This window comes from Diabrotica undecimpunctata, chromosome 3 (genome assembly GCF_040954645.1).
Source record: "Diabrotica undecimpunctata isolate CICGRU chromosome 3, icDiaUnde3, whole genome shotgun sequence".
Taxonomy (NCBI): Eukaryota; Metazoa; Arthropoda; class Insecta; order Coleoptera; family Chrysomelidae; genus Diabrotica; species Diabrotica undecimpunctata.
In genome coordinates this window covers 32,247,077-32,271,326 of record NC_092805.1, presented here as the reverse complement: position 1 = coordinate 32,271,326, position 24,250 = coordinate 32,247,077, and the positions used below count along the sequence as shown (strand labels likewise).

The following is a 24,250-nucleotide window of genomic DNA, read 5'->3' as shown; positions in this document are numbered from 1 at the left end:
ACCGGCCTCAGCAATGTTTTGTATATAATAATTTTAGTTCTTCTTTGAATGTTTCTTGAGTGGAAATGCTTTTGGAGTCCATAGTATGCCCTATTTGTAAGATTTATTCGTCTTTTGATTTCTTCGCTTGTTTTATTGGTAGCAGTCAATAGCGACCCAAGGTATGTGAAGTTGTCAACACGTCCAAAGGTATGACTTCCAAAGACTGTTTCTCGTTCCTCATTTGCTATCGGATCCTTTGTAACCAACATGTACTTGGTTTTGTCTTCGTTGATGACTAGACCGACCTGTTTCGCCGCTGTTTCCAATTCTAGGAGATATTGCTCAACATCTCGCTTGCTACGCCCTATTATGGCATCAGCATATGCTAATACTTGTATCGATCTATTGTAAATAGTACCGCCGTCCCTAATTCGTGTATCTCGGACTGCCTTTTCTAAGGCAATATTAAATAGGAGGCAAGCCAGAGCATCCCCTTGTCTGAGTCCATCCTTTATCTCAAATGATCTAGAATTCTCTCCCTGTATTCTAACAGTGACTTCTAAGTTAGACATTGTCATTCTCGTTAGTCGGATAAGTTTCTCTGGTATACCAAACTCATGCATTGATTAGTATAGCACTGTTCTCTTGACACTGTCGTATGCGGCCTTGAAGTCGACGAATAGGTGATGGGTTTCAATATTGAATTCTAATGTTTTCTCGAGAATCTGTCTTATTGAATGAATCTGGTCAATTGTTGATTTTTCTGGAGTGAATCCAGCTTGATATTTACCAACTATGCCCACTGTGTAAACTTGCAGCCTTTCGTAGAGAATATTTGCTAGTATTTTGTAAGCAGTTGTTAACAGGGTTAGACCTCTATAGTTGTCACACTGGAGCTGGTCACCTTTTTTATGTAACGGGCATATCACGCCTTGAGACCATTCACAAGGCATGGTCTCATTATGCCAAACAAGAAGTAAAAGCTTATGCAGTGTCTGTAGTAGGGCATCGCCACCATTCTTGTAGAGCTCACTGCAAATTTGATCAATTCCTGGTGATTTATTATTTTTAAGCTTTTTAATGGCTTGGGCAACGTTTTCGATGGTAGGTGATCTTTCGTTTGGGTTGAAAGGATTCCAATCATTTCGATTTGCTTCATTTCCTGCGATATCGTACTCCTTAAATAATTCTGAATGAGTTTTAATTTTGAGAAGCTCCTTTCAGCGGAGGCTGTACTAATTTGTATTGTTAATAATATTCTAATGAGGATGTAAATGTTTGGGTATATTTCTTTAGTTAAAAGTAAAAGTTATTAACTGAAATGTATTGAAGCGACTGTTTCACGTCTGTTATAAAGGTAGGAAAATTAGGGATCATTATTTGTAATTCTTCATATAATTCGTAAGGTTGAAAGTTACTGCTCTCACCCACTCGTGGGACTGTGTGTAAACCTTGACAATTTTTTTTATATTTGTTCGTGTGAAATATTTTTTAATTTACTTATACTTATTTATACTTATAGAAAACAAAAATTTTCATAATGTTGATTTAAAGCCATAAATCTCAAATCCATATTAGTAATAATTGGCTCATAATCTAAGACCCTTTTCTTTTTCGCTGCTCTTTTGTTCGGCAGATCATAACAGCCTCTGTCAATAAAATGTTAAGCACCAGACAAGCATATTTCAAATCCAGTGTGCCGATATTCTTCGATCCATTCAAATGGATATGTACAGACTGCCATATTTTGCTTATCACATTAAGACGTGATAAAAATTTATACCATACATGTAAAGATATTACAAATTCTAAACTACTGAGACTGTCTGATTGATCCGTTTGATTTTTCAAACTTTCTTTACATCCTACATCGTCAAATTGGATGATTGTACGGACTTAACTGCCTCGATTCTGCTTTCCCATCTCGTGTCCGATATAGGCTTTATGGTAAGTTTTAATTTATCTTTGACCAATTCCCAGCGTTTGCTGGAACCTGAAAACAGCAAATAAATTTTTTGGTTAAAACCAAAAAATGTTTTTGCTGTTACTGAAGAATTAGCGGTGTCTACCAACAGCAGATTCCAGCTGTGACAACCACAATTTATATTTAGTATTCGAGTTTTGACTCCGCTATGCCTACCATTGTCGTATCCTTTGCCACGGCAGTTTTGAATATCTAAGCCGTTCTTTTCTAGTTCGCCTAGTATGGCATTACTTAAATACTATCCTGTCAATTACTATTTAAATGGGAATAAGCCACAATTAAAGGTTAAAATACGTTTATTGACGTTTCAATTTCCACTTCGGAAATCGTTCTCAAAATACAAATTAGTAAATTTACTAATGTTTCCACATTCCTACAAGAAATCCAATAAAAAGTTCTTCTATTGTACCCGTTGATGTAATTAAAGATCACAGACATTTGTTCTACTTCACTGCAGTCAAGCAAAAAAAAATATTTTGCCTGCACTACATAAATCTCAATGGCGCGAGGCCCCTCGGACCGCGAGGCCATGGCCCATGCCCTACGCCGCCTCTGTTCCTATTACTCATATTTACCATTAAGATTTACCGGGTATCTTAATAATTTACATGATTAGGTATAAAAGGTTTGAGGTGTTTGATTAAATGAGATTTATTGTTAAAATATATTTATTATTTTTATAGGACAGAAAAGCTCGGATTAAAAGAGATTAAAAACACAGAAAAACATAAAGTATAGTTTGAACCGTTTTTCAAAATACTTGATGATTTGACATAGACGCAACGAAAAATTATTCATCATTGTCCATTGATTTTCCACAATTTTCTGAATATTAATGTATAAAACACTTTTATTTTTTATGAGCAAACTGGTTGAAACATATTTCATATACAATTTTTCAAAGTAAAAACGTTGCACGTCACAATTTATATAAAGTGACGTCACATATTTATAATTTCCAGAATGTCAACCTTAGAGTTCAAATTTTCCTAACACAGCTAATAATACGAAACCCATATGGAACTGCTCGATCTTTCATAGGCGACATGGTATAGTAATCAGAAAAATGTAATCATCATTAAAATGTGAATTTTAGAATTATATTGATTAAATAACTAAAAACATTTGTTATTATTAATAATATAAATTTTATGAATAAGTCTAATATTCCACAAAATAATAATTTTATTTAAATAGATTAGACAATTGTACGCAACTGATACTGGAATACTTCAAATTTTAATGACTGTTCAGCGTGTGGCAAAATTGTATAAAGTGTTGCCGCTTTTTTAGAGTAAGAATTTTGTTTATGTTTTGATTTATTACATAATTTGATCATAATATATTATATATTAACAAATTGTATTTATAAATACATATTAAATTTACATTAATAGTTTTAAAAACTGATTATTGTTGTGTATTGTAATTGTGCTATGCCAAAACAACTAATTAGTCTGTAGAATAGATAGCTTTCATATAAGATATATTATTTTGAACAAGAAATAATGGCGGGACGTTTTTACTATTAAAACCCTAAAAGAGGTAAGTTTAAAATTTAGAATATATAATTTTGTATTAAAATGAGTTTTCTTATGTATTTTAGTGTGTTGCACTAGTCTTAAAACTAAGTGTATTCGCTGTTAATATAATAGTTTGACAAACAGTTGACATTTTAAAAATTCCTCACTTACTAACTACTCTGATGTTTTGGCAACGCTGGGGGGTCTGATGTCGTAAATCTTGAATGACGTGCAAGCATTTTTATATGAAAAATTGTATACAAGTTTTTCTACGGTCTGAATTTTCGGTGTGATAATTTAATAAAACTTTATGAGAAAACTTCTTAGCACAAATTTCAAATTTTAAGGTCCTTCTACAGTGTGAAATGTCACATGTTGTTTCAGTTTACTTAGTTGGGAAAACTGCTTGAAACAAAGTTCACACTAGTAGGGCTTTTCTCCAGTGTGCACTCTCAGATGTTTTTTCAAGTCACTTGTTTGACTAAACTGTTTAAAACAAATTTCACACTTATAAGGTTTATCTCCAGTGTGCACTGTTAAATGTATTTTCAAATTCCTCGATTTACCAAACTGTTAAAAACAAATATCACACTTTTACGGCCTTTCTCCAGTATGTGTTCTTCTATGTACGTTCAATTTACCTCCTTGAGTAAATTCCTTAAAACAAATTTCACACTTATGAGATTTCTCTCCAGTGTGTTTCATCAAATGTATTTTCAAAGAATCTCTCCGAGAATACTGTTTCAAGCAAATTTCACACTCGTAAGGTTTTTCCCCAGTGTGTACTCTCAGATGTTTTTTCAAAGTACCTGATCCACTAAACTGCTTAAAACAAATTTCACACTTATAACGTTTTTCTCCAGTATGGGATCTCATATGCATAGTCAACGAATTTTTAAGAGTAAATCGCTTACAACAAATTTCACATTTATAAGGTGTTTCTCCCGTGTGCAATTGCATATGTTGTTTCATATTACCTACTTGAGAAAACTGCTTAAAACAAATTTCACACTGGTAAAGTTTTTCTCCAGTATGCATTCTCAAATGTTTTTTCAAACTATTTGCTTGACTAAACTGCTTTAAACAAATATCACACTTGTAAGGTTTTTCTCCAGTGTGCACTCTCAAATGTATTTTCAAATTACTAGATTTACCAAACTGTTTAAAACAAATTTCACACTGGTAACCTTTTTCTCCAGTATGGGACCTCGTATGATTATGCAACGAACGTTTAAGAGTAAATTGCATAAAACAAATTTCACATTTATAAGGAGTTTCTCCAGTGTGCAATCTCATATGCTGTTTCAAATTATTTGTCTGAGTAAACTGCTTAAAACAAATTTCACACTTGTAAGGTGCTTCTCCAGTGTGCACTCTCAAATGTGTTTTCAAATTATTTGCCTGAGTAAATCGCTTAAAACAAATATCACATTTATAAGGTGTTTCTCCAGTGTGCAATCTCATATGTTGTTTCAAAGCGCTTGCCTGAGAAAAATGCTTAGAACAAATTTCACACTTGTAAGGATTTTCTTCAGCATGAATTTTCATGTGTTGACTTAAATACTTTTTTCCAAACTGTTTGAGACAAATTTTACATTTTAATGTGTTTTCTTTAGCAGGTAGAATCGTAAGTTGTTCTTTGTTACATGAATGTATGTCTACCGTTTTCATAATTTCCAAAGTGTCCTCTTGGGAAAATTCTAAAAAAAAAAACATAATATATAAAAAATTTATTCTACAAGAAAGAATTAAAAATAAAAGAAGTTTCAGTATCTGCAAATTAGCACAATACTATTTAAGAATTAAATAAAACTCCTCCACCCAATCTTAATAAATCGCGGTGATTATCGAGAAATCACGGATTTTTACTATATCTCTACATCTACCTATATTTTGTATGGTACGTATTGCATAAACGAAGTTCGTATTTAATAACTTTTCGATTGTATCAGACAATCGGATTGGTGATCGCCTCGACTTCTTATTTCCTCCAGTTTTACTTTATGCATTATTCTCCACCACATCTAAAATGTATCGATTCTTTTCTTATCTGCCGTTCAGATGGTCTACGTTTCAGAGGCACAGCTAAATATTGGGAAAACCAGTGTACACACAAGTATGATCTTAGTGTTTTTACATATTTTAGTGAAGCAGGATATATACCCATCTGTATACGTCGTCGAATTTCTTGTTTAGTTTCCATTTTTGTGGACGGTGTTATCTTTATAAAGAAAACTTCCAACTACTTCATATCCATCAATGATTTAAATTTGTGTTCTGATATTGGTTCTATCGAGAGTCATTAATTTTTTCTTGTTTTTATTAATTCTTAACACTTTCGATGCCCCCTACTCCGATCGGAGTAGGGCGGCGCTTGACACATGTGCCGGCAACTCCGATCGGAGTAGTTGGCTTCACTTCGCTTTAAGCGTCAGTAGATTATTGGCTTCGATCGTTAATGTATGTCTCTCGGTCTGGCATAGCTGAAAGGTATTCCGAGACGTAATTTATCGGCTTGGTTTTTGATTTCAACATTTTGATGTTCTGTAATACCTGCCTAAAATTGTGTTATTACAAGTGTTGTTTGTAGGACTTTTACACTTTTTATATTACGAAAATGAGTGGAGAAGACGAGGCTGGGCCGTCGCGAAGCAAACGCAACTACTGTCAGTGGCGTGCAAGGAACACAATACCGTTAACTCAAGAAGAACTTGAATATGCAGTGAATACAAGTGATTATGAACTTTTCTCATCAAGTGAATCAGAATATGAACCATCTGAAGGTTTAGTATCTGATAGTGACGACGATGAAGAAGTCGAGCAGGCACAGCCACCAGATAAGAACTTACATGGTACTAACCTTGTCCAAACAACTGTACCCACTTTAGGTCCAAATACCGGTTGGACAAGCAATTCTCAAAGTCCAAATGAAATGAAAATTTTCGATTTCACAAAAAAGCAGGAATTGTTAGTAGCAAAACCCGGAAACAACCCAATTGATTTCTTCTTTTTACTGTTCGACGAGTATTTTATGAATTTCATTATTCAAAAAACGAATAAAAATGCTGTTAACGTCTTATGTGAAAATTCGTCGGAAAAAGCTCGCATTACCGCATGGAAAGATTTAACCGTTGACGAATTTAAAACATTCATTGGACTTCTATTTGCTATGGGAATGGTCCCATTGTCCCGATTACAAGATTATTGGAAAACTACCGAGAGACTGTTCAACTTTCCTTTCTTTCGAGACCAAATGAGTAGAAATCGCTTCCTCTTGATTTTGAGATGTTTACATTTCTACTCCGAAAATGAAGATACGAATGAACCTAACAGAGATGTTCTGAAGCGGATCAGACATGTCATTGATTATTTCAATAACAAAATGAAAAACATTTATTGTCCCAGGAAACAGCTTTCCTTAGACGAAAGCATGGTATTATGGAGAGGACGCTTAGGGTTCCGCCAATACATAAAAAACAAGCCGAACAAGTATGGGATCAAGCTATATATGTTGACAGTGCCGAATGGGACTGTTCTGTGGTTCCATGTGTACACAGGGGCGAATGATGCTGAACTCAGTGGTACCGGACATGCATCAAAGGTAGTTTTGAAACATACGGAGGATATATTGGATAACGGCCATGCTCTGTACATGGATAACTTCTACAATAGCTTTTCCTTGGCAAAGCAACTTCTTAATAGAAAAACATATTGTACGGGTACCTTGAGGTCCAACCTAAAAGAAAATCCACCAGAATTGTCAAAAAAGAAAATCAACGTGGGAGAAATGTGTCCGCATTCAGACAAGGTGTGCATATAGGCAAATGGAAGGACAAACGGGAAGTCATGTACATCACAACACAATACGACATAACACAATATGACAATGAACTTCAAATAACTACCAACAGAAGAGGAGTTGAAAAACAAAAACCGTTGTCAATAATTGAATACAACAAATATATGGCAGGCATTGACCACCAAGATCAGCTTCTTGCGTATTACCCTTGTGAAAGAAAGACCATTAGGTGGTACAAAAAGTTATTTATACACGTCGTACAGCTGTTCGCGCAAAATGCTTTAAAATTATACAATATCAATTCTGGAAATCAAAAAATGACATTGTATGATTTTCTGATTTCTATCATAAATGCTCTTCTTCCCAATAAATCAGGAGTTGTAATTGCTCCCAGGCCTCCTAGACGTGCAGGACCAAAACATTCTGTTATGAAGATAACTGAATTCACTCACGACAAAGGAAACACACTTAGGATAAAACGAAAGCAGTGTCGTCAGTGCACTAAAGATGGAAAAGGCAGAAAACAAACTATATTCCAGTGCAATAATTGTATTAACAAACCGGGGTTATGCCCTCAGTGTTTTGATAAATATCATGATTCTTTTGTCGTCAGGTGCCACCAATCACGCACCTCGACGTGCATCGCCCTTCCTTCTGGAACTTATAATTAAATTTAATTGGTTGAGAAATGAAAAGGTTTCATATAAAAGTTAATGTATCTTTAAATATGGGACATTTTCGGATCTCAAGTCAGTAGTGTCTAGTACATGGTTTTACCCGTGTAGGGTAGCTCCCTAGAGCACTTTGCTCGAAGGGCTCTGCAAACTTTCTAAGACTCTGAAGCTGAGTTTTTTTCTTCTTAGAAAGACTGTGTTTTATTTCCACCACCAATAAAACCATAAAGGCATTGTCTCTTCAAGACAATGCCACAATAAGAGCGTACCGGCTAACTACGCAATATTACACCACATTTTCATACATTTATTAATTACACCGGAGACGACACTTTGTAGTTTATAAAAATTTCATTATTAGTTCCATGTTTATTGATTCTTTTGGATTTGTTTTCTTCTGTTTTCGTGTTTTTCGTTGTAAGTAAAATGATTTTATTTTTTGATGTTTAGTGTTTATTTTAATATAAAAATTAAATATTAAAATTAAAATAATGTTTTTAATAATAGTATATTACTTTATGAGGCGGAGAAACATGACTTTTCTTGACGCGTCCGATATTACGCGCCGAACGAACTGAGGCGCGTAATAGAGGGCAAGTCAAGAAAAGTCGCTTCTTTGCCGAATAAAGTATACTATTTTTTCTTTAAACGTAGCAATTTTCAACCATAAATAGTACAATTCATACGCTATTTTTACTCGAAATTAACTGTGACAACTATCAAAGTCGTGTAGATGTTAGAAATTAAAATAATTACGTCGTCGGTGGGATTTGCGTCTCCCTGGTTACAGTTGTTTGCAATTATTAAAGACAGCTTATTGTTGTTGCAACCGCAAGCGCAAATTTAGTGCGAAAATGGAAAACCTAAACGAAATTGAGTCCGCGGCTAATGATGCAGTAGCACGTTTGGGGCCCTCCAAGTCCGGAATAAAGTATCGGTTAGCGTACAAGCACTTCCAAGAGTGGTGCGATACAAGAGGAGTACGGCAAGTTACCGAAGACGTTTTACTGGCATATTTTAATATAATGGAAATTGAAAATAAATGGAAATCTTCTACAATGTGGTCACGATACTCTATGATAAAATCCGAGTTAATTATTAGAAAAAATGTGGATATAAGCAAATTTTTAAAGTTACGTGCCTTTCTGAAAAAAACAAGCAAAGGATATACTGCAAAGAAGTGTAAAGTTTTCACTAAAGACGAGTTTGATAAATTTTTGTTTGAAGCGCCAGATAAGTTGTATTTAGGATTAAAGGTAAAAAAAATTATATTGCAAAGCATGTAGTATACTCTACTAAATTATAAAAATATTTCAGATTGTTTTGTTAATTGGGGTTACCGGCGCCTGTCGATGCGACGAAATGGTAAAAATGAAGACTGTGGACATTGAGGATAAAGAAAATGTAATAATTATCAAAATCCCAGACAGTAAAACACGACAAATTAGATCTTTTACGATAATTGGTCAAAACTACATTAAACTGTATAAAAAGTATGCATCACTGCGGCCTGAAAATTTCACAGAAAACCGATTTTTTATCAAGTACCAAAATGGAAAGTGTTACCGATGCGTCATGGGAATACATTCGATCAGCGCAGTAGCCCAAAAAGTAGCTAGTTATTTAAATTTAAACGATACAAGCGCATACACGGGTCACTCTTTACGACGAACTTCAGCAACACTTTTAATTGATGGAGGCGGAAATCTAGAATGCCTCAAACGACATGGGGGCTGGAAATCAAGCACGGTTGCCGAAGGATATATAGAGGATTCAATAAGAAATAAGAACGATAATGCTCAAAAAATTTTAAACCCTCATGATTCGCCAACATCGGGAATGATTGCTGAAAGTTGTTCTCGACCATCAGTATCATCAACAATTACCAATGCGTATCAAGAGTCTGGAACATTTTTGCACGGTTTCAATTTTGAAAATGCCTCATTAACTAATTGTACTTTTAATATTACTATAAATAAAAATGATGTTTAATTGTTGTTAATGACATTTGTATTGTTGCTTTGTGACATGTTTCATATTTTTGCCATGACATTTTTCCCTCCGCCGTAAAGAAATGGGAAAAAAACTGCTGCCGGCGCGGCGGAGACATCAAATTTTGACAGGATCAAGTTAGATAAGTAATGTCATCATTATTTGACGTTTGAAGAAAAAAACGTTTACGCTAGTGTATTCAAGTGACTACTCCGATCGGAGTCGGCTGGCCACATTCGCCGACGTCACACCAAAACTGGCCGTCAGTGCCACTGACTCCGATCGGAGTAGTTTTGTTTTTTTTTTTATTATAGTATTGTTTTATACTCCCGAAATATAAATAAGCCTAAAAAAGTGTCTACTTCGTAATTAAGTATGAAAAACTTGTTGGCTCCTCGCGATGGCGCACTAATCACAAGCGGCAGTGAAAGTGTTAAACCATGTTCCTAGCTAACTCTTTTTAGTTTGTCAAATATCAATGTAAGACCTTCCTTACTGTGGACTATAAACAATGTGTCATCGACAAAGCGAAGATTGGACAGCTTGACGCCAACTACTGAAATGCTTCCTTCCCATTCATCTAAAACAAGTAATATTACCACCTGTTCACTATATAGGTTAAATAACGTTGGGAGTAGCCTTTTATGGAGTGACGGTAGCTCTATAAGACACCAGACTCAATAAAACGCAAGTTTAATTTAAATAAAAATATATTCTAATAAATAACAAAAAAATAAAATGTACTTCTATACAGTACGTAAGAAATTTCCAACCCATCATGTCCCATAGGTGTTTAATTTATAATGAATCGAGATTTATCACGAAAGACAAATCCATTCTATTCCTGGTTCCAAGCCAATCGTCTTGAGCGTCATTCAAGACAATTACGTCGATGTTCAGGGGTGGAAGGTAGCACCCAATGTGATCAAAATGAAAAAAGTCCAAAACTGCGAATTTCGACGATAAATTGTTCACATGTTAATTAAGATTCCATGTTTTGCAAACCATTGATTTGCAATATACCTGGTATAGTAGTGGAGAACCGGTCTCTTAGAACCATCAATCTTAGGCGACGATCTTGATGTTGTCGTTGTTCGCCGCTTCCCTGTGACCCTCAATATTCGTGTTCAGTCTTTTTGACGCTATGTTCGATAACATCTTAACGTAGTATCTAAACTTTTGTGACACCTATTTGCAGCCTATCAAAATTGCCTACTAAACTTAAAAGTGAAACTTTTTATTGGTTAGCAAATTAACAAAAAATTAATTAAAAAAAGAAAACCTATATAAATATTGAGATCGGCATCGGTGTACCAAGCAGATAAAAGTAAATGTATTTTTCTCCTACTAAAATACCAAATATCGCGATTAGTAGCGAAAAATAATTTAAAGTTTGTTTACATTGTGTGAATTTCAAAAGGCTTCGTACTACCGCAGTGAGAGATTTCTGAAAAAAAACTCGCTTTCGGTAAAAACTACTGTTTAAAGTGATAAGAGTAAGGGTGGCCACACACAGAAAGAGCAAAACTGTTTTAGTCAAAAACGTTTTTGACTAAACGAGTCTGATGCTGATGTTTCATATAAATGAAATGAGCTGACGCACACTGATTAGTCGTGTGTCTAAAGCATGTTTAGGCTCATTTAGTTTCAGTCAGTCTGTTTGATGTTGATTACCGGATCGTCGTTTTGTGTCGAAACATTTCAATATACGCAGGCGCAACGTGTTTTTGGAATTCCCTTCTTGAAACCGCTCGAGTAGTCAACAAGAAGCACATATGGAAACAGCGATATTTTGCTTGTTTATATTGTGTGTATCATTGAAGTGGACGCAGAAAAATTAATTGTACTGATTGAGGCCAGATTATTTCCTCATTTATAGGATGCACCCAAAATTGTTTTTTATTTTGCGTTTTTTCGTCCTGTAGGAGGAACCACTGTCAGAAAACTAGTGCAATTTCGTCGTTATCGGTCGACATCTTTAATAAAACTGATTGCAGTATGGTTTGTGCAAACATTTTGTTTCTCTTGAAAACAAAATGTTTCTTGTGGAAACAAAAACGTTTTCGTTTCAAATAAAAACGTTTTTGACTAAAACAGTTTTGCTTTGTCTGTGTGCGGCCACCCTAAGTAAGGTTATTTACTATTCGAAATAGTCATACTGGTGGAACTCTGGCCGTTAGTTTTGCGACGTTGCCAAAGTTAAAAATAGTTCTGCAAACTGAGGACTGATAGGAACTGGATTTTTGAGCGGTTGAAGCGAATCTAGTTTCTTTCGCGGTCCTTAGAAACAGATATGATGCACACGGACAGTGATGATAACGCGTCAGAAGGCAAGAAGAGAAAATATAGAGGGTCAACTTCACCTTTCCTGCAGAGCAAAAAAACTGCCAGAACCCCAAGCAAAAGAAAACCAAAGGAAGAAGATTCAGAGGATGTGGACGACGTTATGAACATGTTCAAAAAGATGATGGGGGAACTAAAAGAAATCAGGAATGAAAATAAGGAATATAGAGAAGAGATGATAACACTAAAAAAAGAAAATATAAAGATAAATCAAGAATTAGAAGAAAAAAAAAACAAATTGAAAACAAAGTAGAAAGAATTGAAAAATAGATGAAAAGAAATAACATAGTAATTACGGGTCTACCAATAAACGCACCAGATGAAACACTCTTAAAAAATAACGTAAAATATTTTATACAAAAGCACCTAAAAGAGGATGTCGAAATAGAAACTGCAATGACGCTAAAAGAAGCACATGTCTGGTACAAATGAAGGATTATGGTGAAAAAATTAAGATAATGAAAGAAAAAAGCAAACTCAGAATTCTTACTGGAGAAAAGATCTTCATCAACGATGACCTGACCGAAAAAGAAAGACACATGAGGCAGGAAATTATAAATAAAGGCAAGAAATGAAGAGCTGAAGGTAAAAATGTGAAGATAGGGTACAGAAAACTAACTGTGGATGGCATAAAATGGGAATGGACCGGAAATGGTACTTTCAAACGAGAAAATTCTAGAAATATGGACCCAAAAAACGGCATATAGTAGTGGAAACATGGCCCATTATGCCAAAGGACCCTAAATATTGTACCATAATCTATGTACCTAAATATTGCGACATCGAATGTACGAGGAGGGAGCATTAATTAACCTAATAGAAGAACTTAAAAAATATAAAATACACATCATAGCAATACAGGAAACACATTTAACTGGAAACAACATTAAAAAGATTAGCCCATACACGTTTTATACAAGTGGAGGCGATAATAGGAATTTTGGAGTGGATTTTCTGGTACATGAAGACGTGGAGCAGGTAAAACGATTCGTATTAAAATCTGACAGAATGTGTGCAATTTGAATTAAAGGAAAAGAGAACATGATATCGCTGATAAATATACATGCTCCAACAGAAGAAAAAGGAGAAGAAGTATAAGATGAATTTTATGAAAAATTATGAGTCATTATCTGAAGAAATGCCCAGACAAGATATTAAAACAGAACAGGAAAAACCCGTTGTCTACATTGCTATTCAATATAGTTCTAGAGAAAATTGTAAGGGTTAGTGGGATAAATAGGTCCGGAACTATTTTATACAAGGAGCACCAATGCTTAGCATACGCTGATGATGTGGTTCTCATTGCAAGAAATGGAAAAAAACTATCAAATATAGCAAAAAGACTGATTGGAAAAGCTCTAAAATGGGACTGAAAGTTAGTATTAATAAATCGAAGTACATGGAGATCTCGAGCAAAAAAGGAATAAACACCATGGAATCCTTTAAATTGGAGGTGGAGGATGGATCAGTTGTAGAATTCGAAAAGGTGGATGAATATATGTACTTAGGTACTCTTATTGATCAGACATGTAAGGAAGAAACTGAAACCAAACTGAGACTGACCAAGAGCAACAGGTGTGCTGGAGCCATGAGCAAAATAATTAAGGCCAAAGTAATACAAAAATAAGTTTTCTTGTAATACAAAAATATGATTGCCGCGCTGACTGGAAGCTATTTCAGACAGATTTAGAAAAACAATTATCCACATTTTTGTCATCTAATAATCTTTCTAACGACGAGAAGACAGCCCTACTCTTTCAGACTATCTCTCTAGCTGCTTCCAAGTCTATGCCCATAAAAAAACCTTTTACTCCTTTAATGCCAAGGCCTTATTGGTGGGATGAAGAATGTACATTCATAATAAACAAACGATCAGAAGCCTTGAAAGCGTATCGAACCCAAAGTAACCATAATAATTACATAAACTATAAAAATATAGCAGCCCAAACCAGACGAATATTTAAAACAAAGAAAAAAAGTAGTTGGATAAATTTTTTAAATAGTCTAAATAAAAGCACACCTCTCTCAAAAATATGGTCAACCGTCAGATCAATTTCCAATAACTATCAGTACAACAAAAAACCTCAACTTTCTGAAAATCTCATTGAACAGATGTTAGACCAACTTGCACCTTCATCTGCCTCTGGTAATGTTGGTAGGATTAAAGAAATTTTTCGTTTTAATTCTAGTATAGATTCCATGTCAAAACCTTTTACTCCTTCAGAACTAGATTTCGCACTAAAAAAAGCAGAAATACAGCCCCCGGTTTTACTTATAAGATATTGGACAAATTGCCGTCAAATGCCAAAGATGTTCTCTTACAAATCTTTAATAGTTGGTGGTTGAAACAAGAATATTGCGATACTTTAAAAAATATCATCATATGCCCTTTACTCAAATTTAACTTAAACCCAGAACTTCCATCATCTTATAGACCCATTTCTTTATTATCATGTGTGACAAAATCCTTTGAAAGGCTTATAAAATTTAGATTAGAACATTTTGTTGAAAGTAGTTCAGTTTTTCCCTACTCACAGTATGGATTTCGTAGAGGTCGAGGTACCATTGATGCTCTCATACATTTAGTTACGGATATTCAACTCTGTTTCTCAAAAAACGAATTTATGCTATGTTTGTTTCTAGATTTAAAGGGTGCATATGACGTGGTTGATTTGGATATATTATATTCAAAAATGGCGGGGTGTGGTATTGATAAGATTATCTGTAAATATAATAAATTTGTATGTGAATAGAAAAATATACTTACGGGACCATAGAAATGTATTACACGGTCCAAGAATATTATATAACGGTCTCCCACAAGGCTCAATTCTAAGTCCTTTATTATTTAATGTTTATACTGCAGTTCTGCATGGTTTGATGAATGAAAAATGCAAAATAATTCAATATGCAGACGATATATGTTTATATACCAGCCATAAATCCTATGAAGATTGTATGTTGAATCTAAAACTTAGCTTTAGTAACATAGATAAGTGGGTGAAACAAATGGGTTTTAGTATATCTCAAGAAAAATCCTCGATTGTATGTTTCACTAGACGTAGACAAAAAGTCACAGGCAAATGCCAGATAGGTGATTATAATTTCCCCTTAGCAGAAGAGTATAAGTATCTAGGCATGATCCTAGATAAAAAACTCTTGTGGTCCAGCCATATAAAATACGTAAAACAAAAGTGCGAGCGTGGAATTAACCTTCTGCGTTTCGTTTCTAAAAAAAGATGGGGTGCAGATCAAAATATCTCTTTAATGTTTTATAGATCCTACATACGATCCATTCTGGATTATGGTTGTATTCTTTACGGTTCAACATGCAAAACAAATCTATTAACTCTTGACAGAATACAATTTAAATCAATAAAAATTTGTCTAGGAGCTATGATGTCTTCACCAAACCAAGCAGTTCTAGCAGAAGCCCAGGAACCACCTTTACACATACGTAGGCAAATGTTAGCCAACAAACGTCTAATAACATACAGATCGTTTAATACAACCATGGTTCACAAAATAGGTTTACTTTTGACAGAAAATTTAACAAATTCTTACTGGAGAATAAAAAATTCTCCCCCTCTTGCAGAATCTTTTATCGATACGAATTCATTTCAATCTTATATATTACAGCTACCAAAATTTCCTTTTTACATACAAGACTTTGAAGTTCTGATGACAAACCAACCATTATAATTCCCTCTTATTCAGACTTGCCAATTTTAACTAATCTGATATTCAAATCCATACTAAGCAAATTAGGGGAAGATTTAACAATAATTTATACAGATGGTTCAAAAACTGTTGAAAGTACTGGTTTCGCTTTTTTTGTTTCAAACAGCAATTATGTTGAGAAATATCGAATTCCTGAATGTTGTTCTATTTTTACAGCCGAGGCTGCTGCTATACAGAAAGCACTAATTTGGTGTGTCACTAATTATTGTGAGAACATCGTAATAGTATCAGATTCTCAGGCAGTATTACAAGCTATTCGTAGCCATCCATTGGATAGTTTTCAAAACTCCATTATTCTTGATATCAAAAAATTATTACATGATCTAAAATTCACAAAAAAAAACAGTTACTTTACTCTGGGTTAAAGGACACAGTGGAGTAATTGGAAACGAATTAGTGGATGGTATGGCAAAAAATACATCTGAGATATCCGAAATTACAAATTTTTACTATTTTAAAGATATTTTTTCTATTATCAGGAGTATTGGCAGGGAAAGATGGATGTCAAAATATAAAGAGGTTCAGAAGACTTCAAGAAACCACTACTTTTCTATTCATCCATGCTTACCAAAAAATATTCCACATTTTAATTTTAACTATAATAAAGTACATTCTTCATTAATCACCCGGTTAAAACTTAACCATGGCCTCTTTCCAGAGCATCTGCATAGGATTGGAATCTATGAAACTCCTTTCTGTCCTTGTGATGGTAAATCTGTCGGAGATTTGAACCACTTATTTTTCGATTGTCCTAATCATAGGGAACAGACTCGAAGCCTATATTTAGGTTTAATTGATCTCAATATTAGCCCACCAGTTAACATAAGCAATCTGTTATCTTATTCTGACAAATCTATATATAATATTCTAATCAAGTTTATGAGCGATTCTAAAATAAAAAAGATTTTTTGTCTAATGCCATCTCTCTCACACACACACACACACACACACCACACACACACACACACACACAATACAAAAATAAGAGTATACAAAACTATAATTAGACCCACAATGCTATACGCTGCCGAGACATGGACTATGAACAAAACCATACAGAACACATTGGAAGCATGGGAAAGAAAGATACTTCACAGAATGTTTGGTGGAAAAGTAGTAGAGGGAGAATGGAGAAGATGAACTAATGCAGAAGTGTACCATTTGTAGGCTAACTCTACAATAACAAAAGAGGTGAAAAAATGTAGACTAGAATGGCTCGGTCATCTAGAAAGAATGCAAGGTAATAGACTAGTTAAGAATATTGCTTGGAGAGTACCTGAGGGCAAAAAAAGAGAGGAAGACCAAGAAAGAAATGGAGAGATGTAGTGATGGAAGATGTCAGAGAGATGGGAATCAGAGATTGGAAGCTCATAGCTAAGAACAGAAATCTATGTAAATTATTCATCCAGAAATGGGCCTAAAAGGCCTGTTAACGCTGTACATACATATAGATATTTTTAAAATTCTGATTATTAATTTTGACAAGATAAGCGCGGATACCTAATTTTATTAAAATAAAATAATATATAATCTATGAACTTCATCTATCACTGGTCACTAATTTGCCACAATTTTCTAAAAATTTGTGTCTGACAAATGTTTTTTACACAAGAAAATTGCTTAAAACAAATTGCGTTCTCAAATGGTTTTTCAAATTATTTGCTTGACTAAAATGTTGTAAACAAATTTCACACTTATAAGGTTTTTCTCCAGTGTGCACTCTCAAATGTCTTTTCAAATCACTCATTTTACTAAACTGTTTAAAACAAATTTCAAACTTATATGACTTTTCCCCATGTGATTCCCCAGTTTCGATTTGCCATCGAGAATTGCTTGACGACAAATTTCACGCTTGGAAAGTTTTTCTCCAGTATGCGTTCTCAAATGTTTTTTCAAGCTACCTGTTTGACTAAACTGCTTTAAACAAATTTCACACTTATAAGGTTTATCTCTAGTATGAACTCTCAAATGTGTTTTCAAATTACTCGGTTCACTAAACTGTTTAAAACAAATTTCACACTGGTAACGTTTTTCTCCAGTATGCCACCTCGTATGACTATTCAACGAACTTTTAAAAGTAAATTGTTTAGAACAAATTTCACATTTATAAGGGGTTTCTCCAGTGTGCAATCTCATATGCTGTTTCAAATTATTTGTCTGAGTAAACTGCTTAAAACAAATTTCACACTTGTAAGGTTTTTCGCCAGTGTGCACTATCAAATGTGTTTTCAAATATCCTGCTTGACTAAATTGCTTAAAACAAATTTTACATTTATAACGTTTTTCTACAGTATGGGATCTCATATGCATATTCAACGAATTTTTAAGAGTAAATCGCTTACAACAAATTTCACATTTATAAGGTGTTTCTCCCGTGTGCAATTGCATATGTTGTTTCATATTACCTACTTGAGAAAACTGTTTATAACAAATTTCACACTGGTAAAGTTTTTCTCCAGTATGCATTCTCAAATGTTTTTTCAAACTATTTGCTTGACTAAACTGCTTTAAACAAATATCACACTTATAAGGTTTATCTCCAGTATGTACTCTCAAATGTGTTTTCAAATTACTCGGTTCACTAAACTGTTTAAAACAAATTTCACACTGGTAACGTTTTTCTCCAGTATGCCACCTCGTATGACTATTCAACACACTTTTAAAAGTAAATTGTTTAGAACAAATTTCACATTTATAAGGTGTTTCTCCAGTATGCAGTCTCATATGCTGGTTCAAATTACTTGTCTGAGTAAACTTCTTAAAACAAATTTCACATTTATAAGGTGTTTCTCCAGTGTGCGATCTCATATGTCGTTTTAAAGTGGTTTTCTGAAAAAAATGCTTGAAACAAACACCACACTTGTAAAGTTTATCTCCAGCATGAATTTTCATATGTTCATTTAAATAAAGAAATAGAGAAGTGTATTAGTATAACCACTGCATGAGAAACACTCCAGTTTGTATAATCAGCCACCCACAGTGTAAATAGATACTGTCCAACCAGTCCATTACAAAGACCAGTGCACTGGAAAGAAGATTCATTCATCTTCACAGGTACCATAATTTAATTTGCAAACACATCGCACCCTCAGTGCAAGACTGCAGTAACTCAAAATTTTATGAAAATGAAGTAACCATGGAATTCGATTGTAAACATGCATATCTATCCCCTGTAAAACTTTAGCAACTTTCAAATGCTTAACCGGCTAAATATTACAACAACAACTATTTTGCGTTTTTGTACATAAGTTCCGTGCAAAACTGTTCAAAAAATCATCACAGATACTACTATAATATATGAGAAGTGCTACTTAAACCTACCTACAAAGAACAGCCAAAAATTCAAATGGCCAAAAAGAAAGATTTGGTATACTTATGCCATTTGGGTATGATACCAGAAGCCCACCATAGATTTTATAAAAATATTTTGGCCCAAGATGATATACGAGAAGAGGACAACTAACAGAAAATATGTCTACACTTTTTACAATTTTCTCCGTTGCAAAAGTGTTGTAACTTTAAAGTTAATGTAATATAGGCTGAAAAGCATGCAAAATCATAATTAAATGTTAATTTTTCCTAAAACTTGTGTCTTATTTCACTAATATTAGCATGAAAATAAACAAAATCGTCTTTATCTCGAAACTTACTTATTCTGACTTACTGCAGTCTTGCACTGAGGGTGCGACATGCAATATTGAAATTAATTGATAAATTTTACACTTAACTTATTTCTACATAAAAAATAAGACATTTCGAAGACAGATAAATAAACATTTGGATAATTGTTAATTTTCATAATTATTTAATACAGTTAACGAATATCAATTTCCAAAGTTAGCACTTCAGAACAGAAATGGGGCAGTAAAAGTAATGAAATTCCATCATCACTGGAGGATACTTTTGTAATTCCATATGATATATCTCCACTACCTTAGGCGCAACCTCAGAAAAGGAGTTCAAGACCTTCCCAAGATCAAATGTTTTCACATCCACACCAAATTATCTTTTGATGAAAGAAAAAGAAAAAACGCCAAAGCCAATGTCACAAGCAGCTAAAAATGTTGGGTTAAAGTAGAAAGATGTTTAGAAAAAAATAAAATAAGTGATTTGATGATGAAAACGAAGCCGATTTGTACATTTTCATCAAAATTATTAAAGCAGTCATTATACACTAATCATGGTATAAAACTTTCCCTTTATAATTTTTCAAAAATCATATTATTTTTCTTTTAATCACATACTTAGACATAAGATTTTCAAAGAAATATGTTCTGCTATCCTCCCGTTTTTGTTTTTTGCAATTTTTAGCCTAAAAAATGTTACAAGAACCATTTGGTCCCACTCTGCAATATCTTATGGATACCAAAATATTTCAATGCACTATTTTTTCTTACATGTTCTGATTTAAATTGTTGTGAATATTAATCACACCGAATTTATATATGATGATAAAAATGTTGAAGTACTAAGATATATGCATTCTTATTTTCTTACCCTTTTTACTATTTTGTTTTTCTTCAAGTGGCTCTAGTTCACTTTCATTTTTGATTTCAGTCTTTAAGGGGAATTCCTTCAAGTCTAAATAATCAAATGTACCATGTGCACTTTCTTTAATGAGCTTGTCTTCACTTTTAAAGCCATCCACTTCATTAGAAAATATTTCTATTTTACAGATATCTCCACTAAATTCTTGTTTTACTTCCATTTGATAAACCAGATTTTATATTTTAATAATAATTTTACACCCAAAAACAAACTACCCTTTTTAAATTTATTTAAAAACTCAAGCCAAGCTTTCTATATACTATAATTTTTAAATTATTATTTATCATTTAACACATCAGAGATATTTATTCATTTATCTATGAGCATCATGAGCCAAGCATGTGTGTCACAATGTCAATGTCAAAAACCATTTGCGAGGAACCGCAAAGTAGGCGACGCCTGGTGGTAGATTTCAAAAGCATCCACTTCGGGAAAACCTTGAAATTTGTCATTATTTTGTATACTCGGTTCGCTAATCCCAGTCCGAACTGTCTAGTGATTTTAGTAATTATGTTTTTACGAAGTTAGTTTATAAAGTTAGTTACTTTTTGACAGACTAGAAGTGGCTGGAAATTACTATACAACCAAGCACACGTGCTCATAGCGCATTTCATTAGAGTATTTCGTCGACCCCTTTTGCAAACTTATACTATTACTTAGAAATTTATAGCATGTATAAAGAAAGTAAGTTTTTATTATATATAAAAAATATATTTTATAAAAAAGTTTAGTTTATATCGTTAGGTTGCGGCAAATGTAGGCAACCAACTTAAACTTATTGTTACCATTTAGTTGGAGTTAGTTAGTTAGTTTAGTTGGAGAGAATATTTTTAATAAAAGTTTAATATTTTTCAGTTAATTTATTATTTTTTAAAAGTGATGATAATAATGCTGAATAAGCAATTTTTCAAATGATATATAATGACAAGACGCACTTAATATTGTGTTATATAACCCGCATAATAAAGTACGTTAGATAAAAAATTTCAAAAATATCATTCATCGAAAATATAATCCAATATCATCAATAATATAATTAAAAAATATCATAATATTCTATTATTCCTATCAGAAACTAGTTTTGGACGACCCGGGATTTTACCTTTTTTATCTAACCTTCTTTATTATGAGGATTAATTAACACAATATTAAGTACGTTTTGTGATTAAATATCATTTGAAATATTGCTTATTCAGCATTATTATCATCACTTTTAAAAAATAATAAATTAACTGGAAATTATTAAACTTTTATTAAAAATATTCTCAAGAAACTCCAGCTACATGCTAATAAAAAGTTTAAGTTGGTTGTTTACATTTGGAGCAACTTAACGATATAAACTAAATTACCTTAACTTTTTTTATAAAATATATTTTTTTATATATAATAGAAACTTACTTTCTTTATACATGCTATAAATTTCTAAGCGAATTTAATTTTTGACGCCATGTCAAACTGAATTGGATGTTAACTGAAATGTTTTTGTGATTAAGAACATATTTACATAATTTCAAAAATATATTTATTTAAGAAAAACTTTGGCTATCAAATGGAAAACTTTGACTATCCCTAATAATAAAATTCAAAATAGAACTAACTAATTAACTAAATAGAACTAACACAGAAGTAAACAAAATAAAACTATATTATCTAAAATAAACAACGAGAATAATACAAATATTTACTATACTATAAATCCTCAATTTAGAAGAGTGATTTCATAGTTTTAACGCCGAATATCCTCAAATTTAAATGTACACAGCGGCCCTCGAAAACTATTCGTTTTCTCAATTGCAATTTGCGTTTTCTCATACGAAATTACAGAATATATATAAAGTAGTATATTTATTTGTGCTTCTCTATAGTAGACTTGACCAGAAGTTGTCGTACAGTGTAGCCAATTCTTGTTCACAAGTAGTAATAATTATGGTCATACAAAACCTGTATTCTTCCACGCAGCGATTATTACCGTCATAAAAATACCAAAAAACATGATTTTTTCAATAGTAAAAATTAAGCACAAAATTGTAATGAAATAAATTTTATTTATATGTTCCGTTGCGTTACATATTTAAATTTATAAAATAAAAATCGATATTTTAAAACATTATTTTTCAATCGTTTGGCAACGTTGGAATTAGCGAGGAAACTCCGATTTTATGTGATAAGATTCCAAAAATGAAAAGCCGCAAAAGAGACGGAAAATATTAACGTCCGAAGAGAAGGTAATGATACGAAACCTTTATGAAGGCAGAAAAATGGCAGTAAATGTTAGCCAAGCGGTCGACATTTGTAGCAGTTTAACAAAAGTATCCGTTAGCTGTATTTATCGTGTACTTCATAAAGGTGTACATCGGAAAATAAAAAGCAAGAAAATGGTAAAAGTAGAGGTACGAAAAGCATTGTTTTGGATGACGAGACAAGGAATATTATACGTCGAAAAATTCATTCATTTTAATTTTGGAGTGAAATTCCAACACTGAAAAAAATTTCTCAAGAGCTTGAAAACGATGACTCCTTACCCAAGATATCTCGTAGAGTCTTAATCAGGACCATGCGCGAAATGAACTTTCGATATGTAAAACGCAACAGAAAAAGTATGCTATTAGAAAAAAATGAAATTATTCTGTGGAGACGAAAATATTTAGGAAAAATTCGCAGCACTGGACGCAAAATATATTATTTGGATGAAACCTGGATTAAATAAAAGGCTGCTCTACTGGATTAAAAGCTCCATTAGGAAAGGGACAGCGTTTAATCATCACCCATATAGGAAGTGATACAGGGTTCCTTGATGATGGTTTGCTTCAATTTGAGTTGAAAAAAACAGGTGATTATCATGAAGAAATGACTTCCGAAGTATTTGAGCTCTGGTTTAAGAAAATCTTACCAAAATTGGAACCTGGGTCTGTGGTTGTTATGGACAATGCGCCATATCATAGCCGTAGACTAGTACAATTACCGAGGAAGGCATGGCGGAAGGGCTTTTTCAAGAATGGCTTACAGAAAAGGGGATTGCATACGAAGAATCAATGCTCAAAATTCAGCTACTTGACATTGCACGGTTAAGGAAAAGTGAATATCTTAAATATGCTGTGGATGAAACTGCAAAAGCTTATGGTATCAAAGTTCTGCGTCTACCACCTTATCATTGCGAACTTAATCCCATTGAACTTATCTGGGCGCAAGTGAAAGGAGAAGTAGCATGCAATAACAAAACATTCAAATTAAACAAAATTAAGGAACTTTTGATTCAACCAATCCTCCATGTAACTCCAGAGAAATGGGCTAAATGTATAGGCCACATAATTAAAGAAGAACATCGTATGTGGGAACTTGACACTCATGTCGAAGTTTTACTAGAGCAAATTATAATTACACCAGGTGAAAATAATGACAGCGATAGCAGCACTGCATCTTTAGATTTAGACAGCGAATAATATTTTCTAATAGTTTAGTAGGAAGATCAGCATAAAAAAACCAAAAATAAAAAAAAACGAGAAGAACATAGTAAGTGTTTGTGTTTAGATAGAATAGTACAATGTTTTATTACATCAAAAATTATTTTTATTTTGTTTTTACAGAATTTTATTTTGTTTTATAGGATTTTATTTTGTTTTGTTTTATACTGTTTAAGTGTTTTGTTCATTTTATTTAATGGGAC

General features: G+C 33.2%; 1 protein-coding gene across 1 annotated transcript; it reads right to left on the bottom strand.

Moving 5' to 3' along the window:
* Positions 1 to 2,237: 2,237 nt before the first annotated feature.
* Positions 2,238 to 20,925, bottom strand: LOC140436647 (uncharacterized). Its single transcript, XM_072525645.1, has 2 exons — positions 20,536 to 20,925; positions 2,238 to 5,189 (listed from the first exon to the last, which is right to left on the bottom strand). The coding sequence occupies exons 1-2, from the start codon at positions 20,744 to 20,746 to the stop codon at positions 4,084 to 4,086; spliced, it is 1,317 nt and encodes a 438-aa protein (XP_072381746.1). The 5' UTR covers positions 20,747 to 20,925; the 3' UTR covers positions 2,238 to 4,083.
* Positions 20,926 to 24,250: the final 3,325 nt, after the last annotated feature.

Bases quoted from the DNA above. Each gene is read 5' to 3' on its own strand.
- LOC140436647 (XM_072525645.1), bottom strand. From the start codon at position 20,746: ATGGAAGTAAAACAAGAATTTAGTGGAGATATCTGTAAAATAGAAATA. The intron at 5,190-20,535 runs GTAAGAAAATAA...TTTTTTTTTTAG, and splicing joins AAAACAAAATAGTAAAAAGG to AATTTTCCCAAGAGGACACT.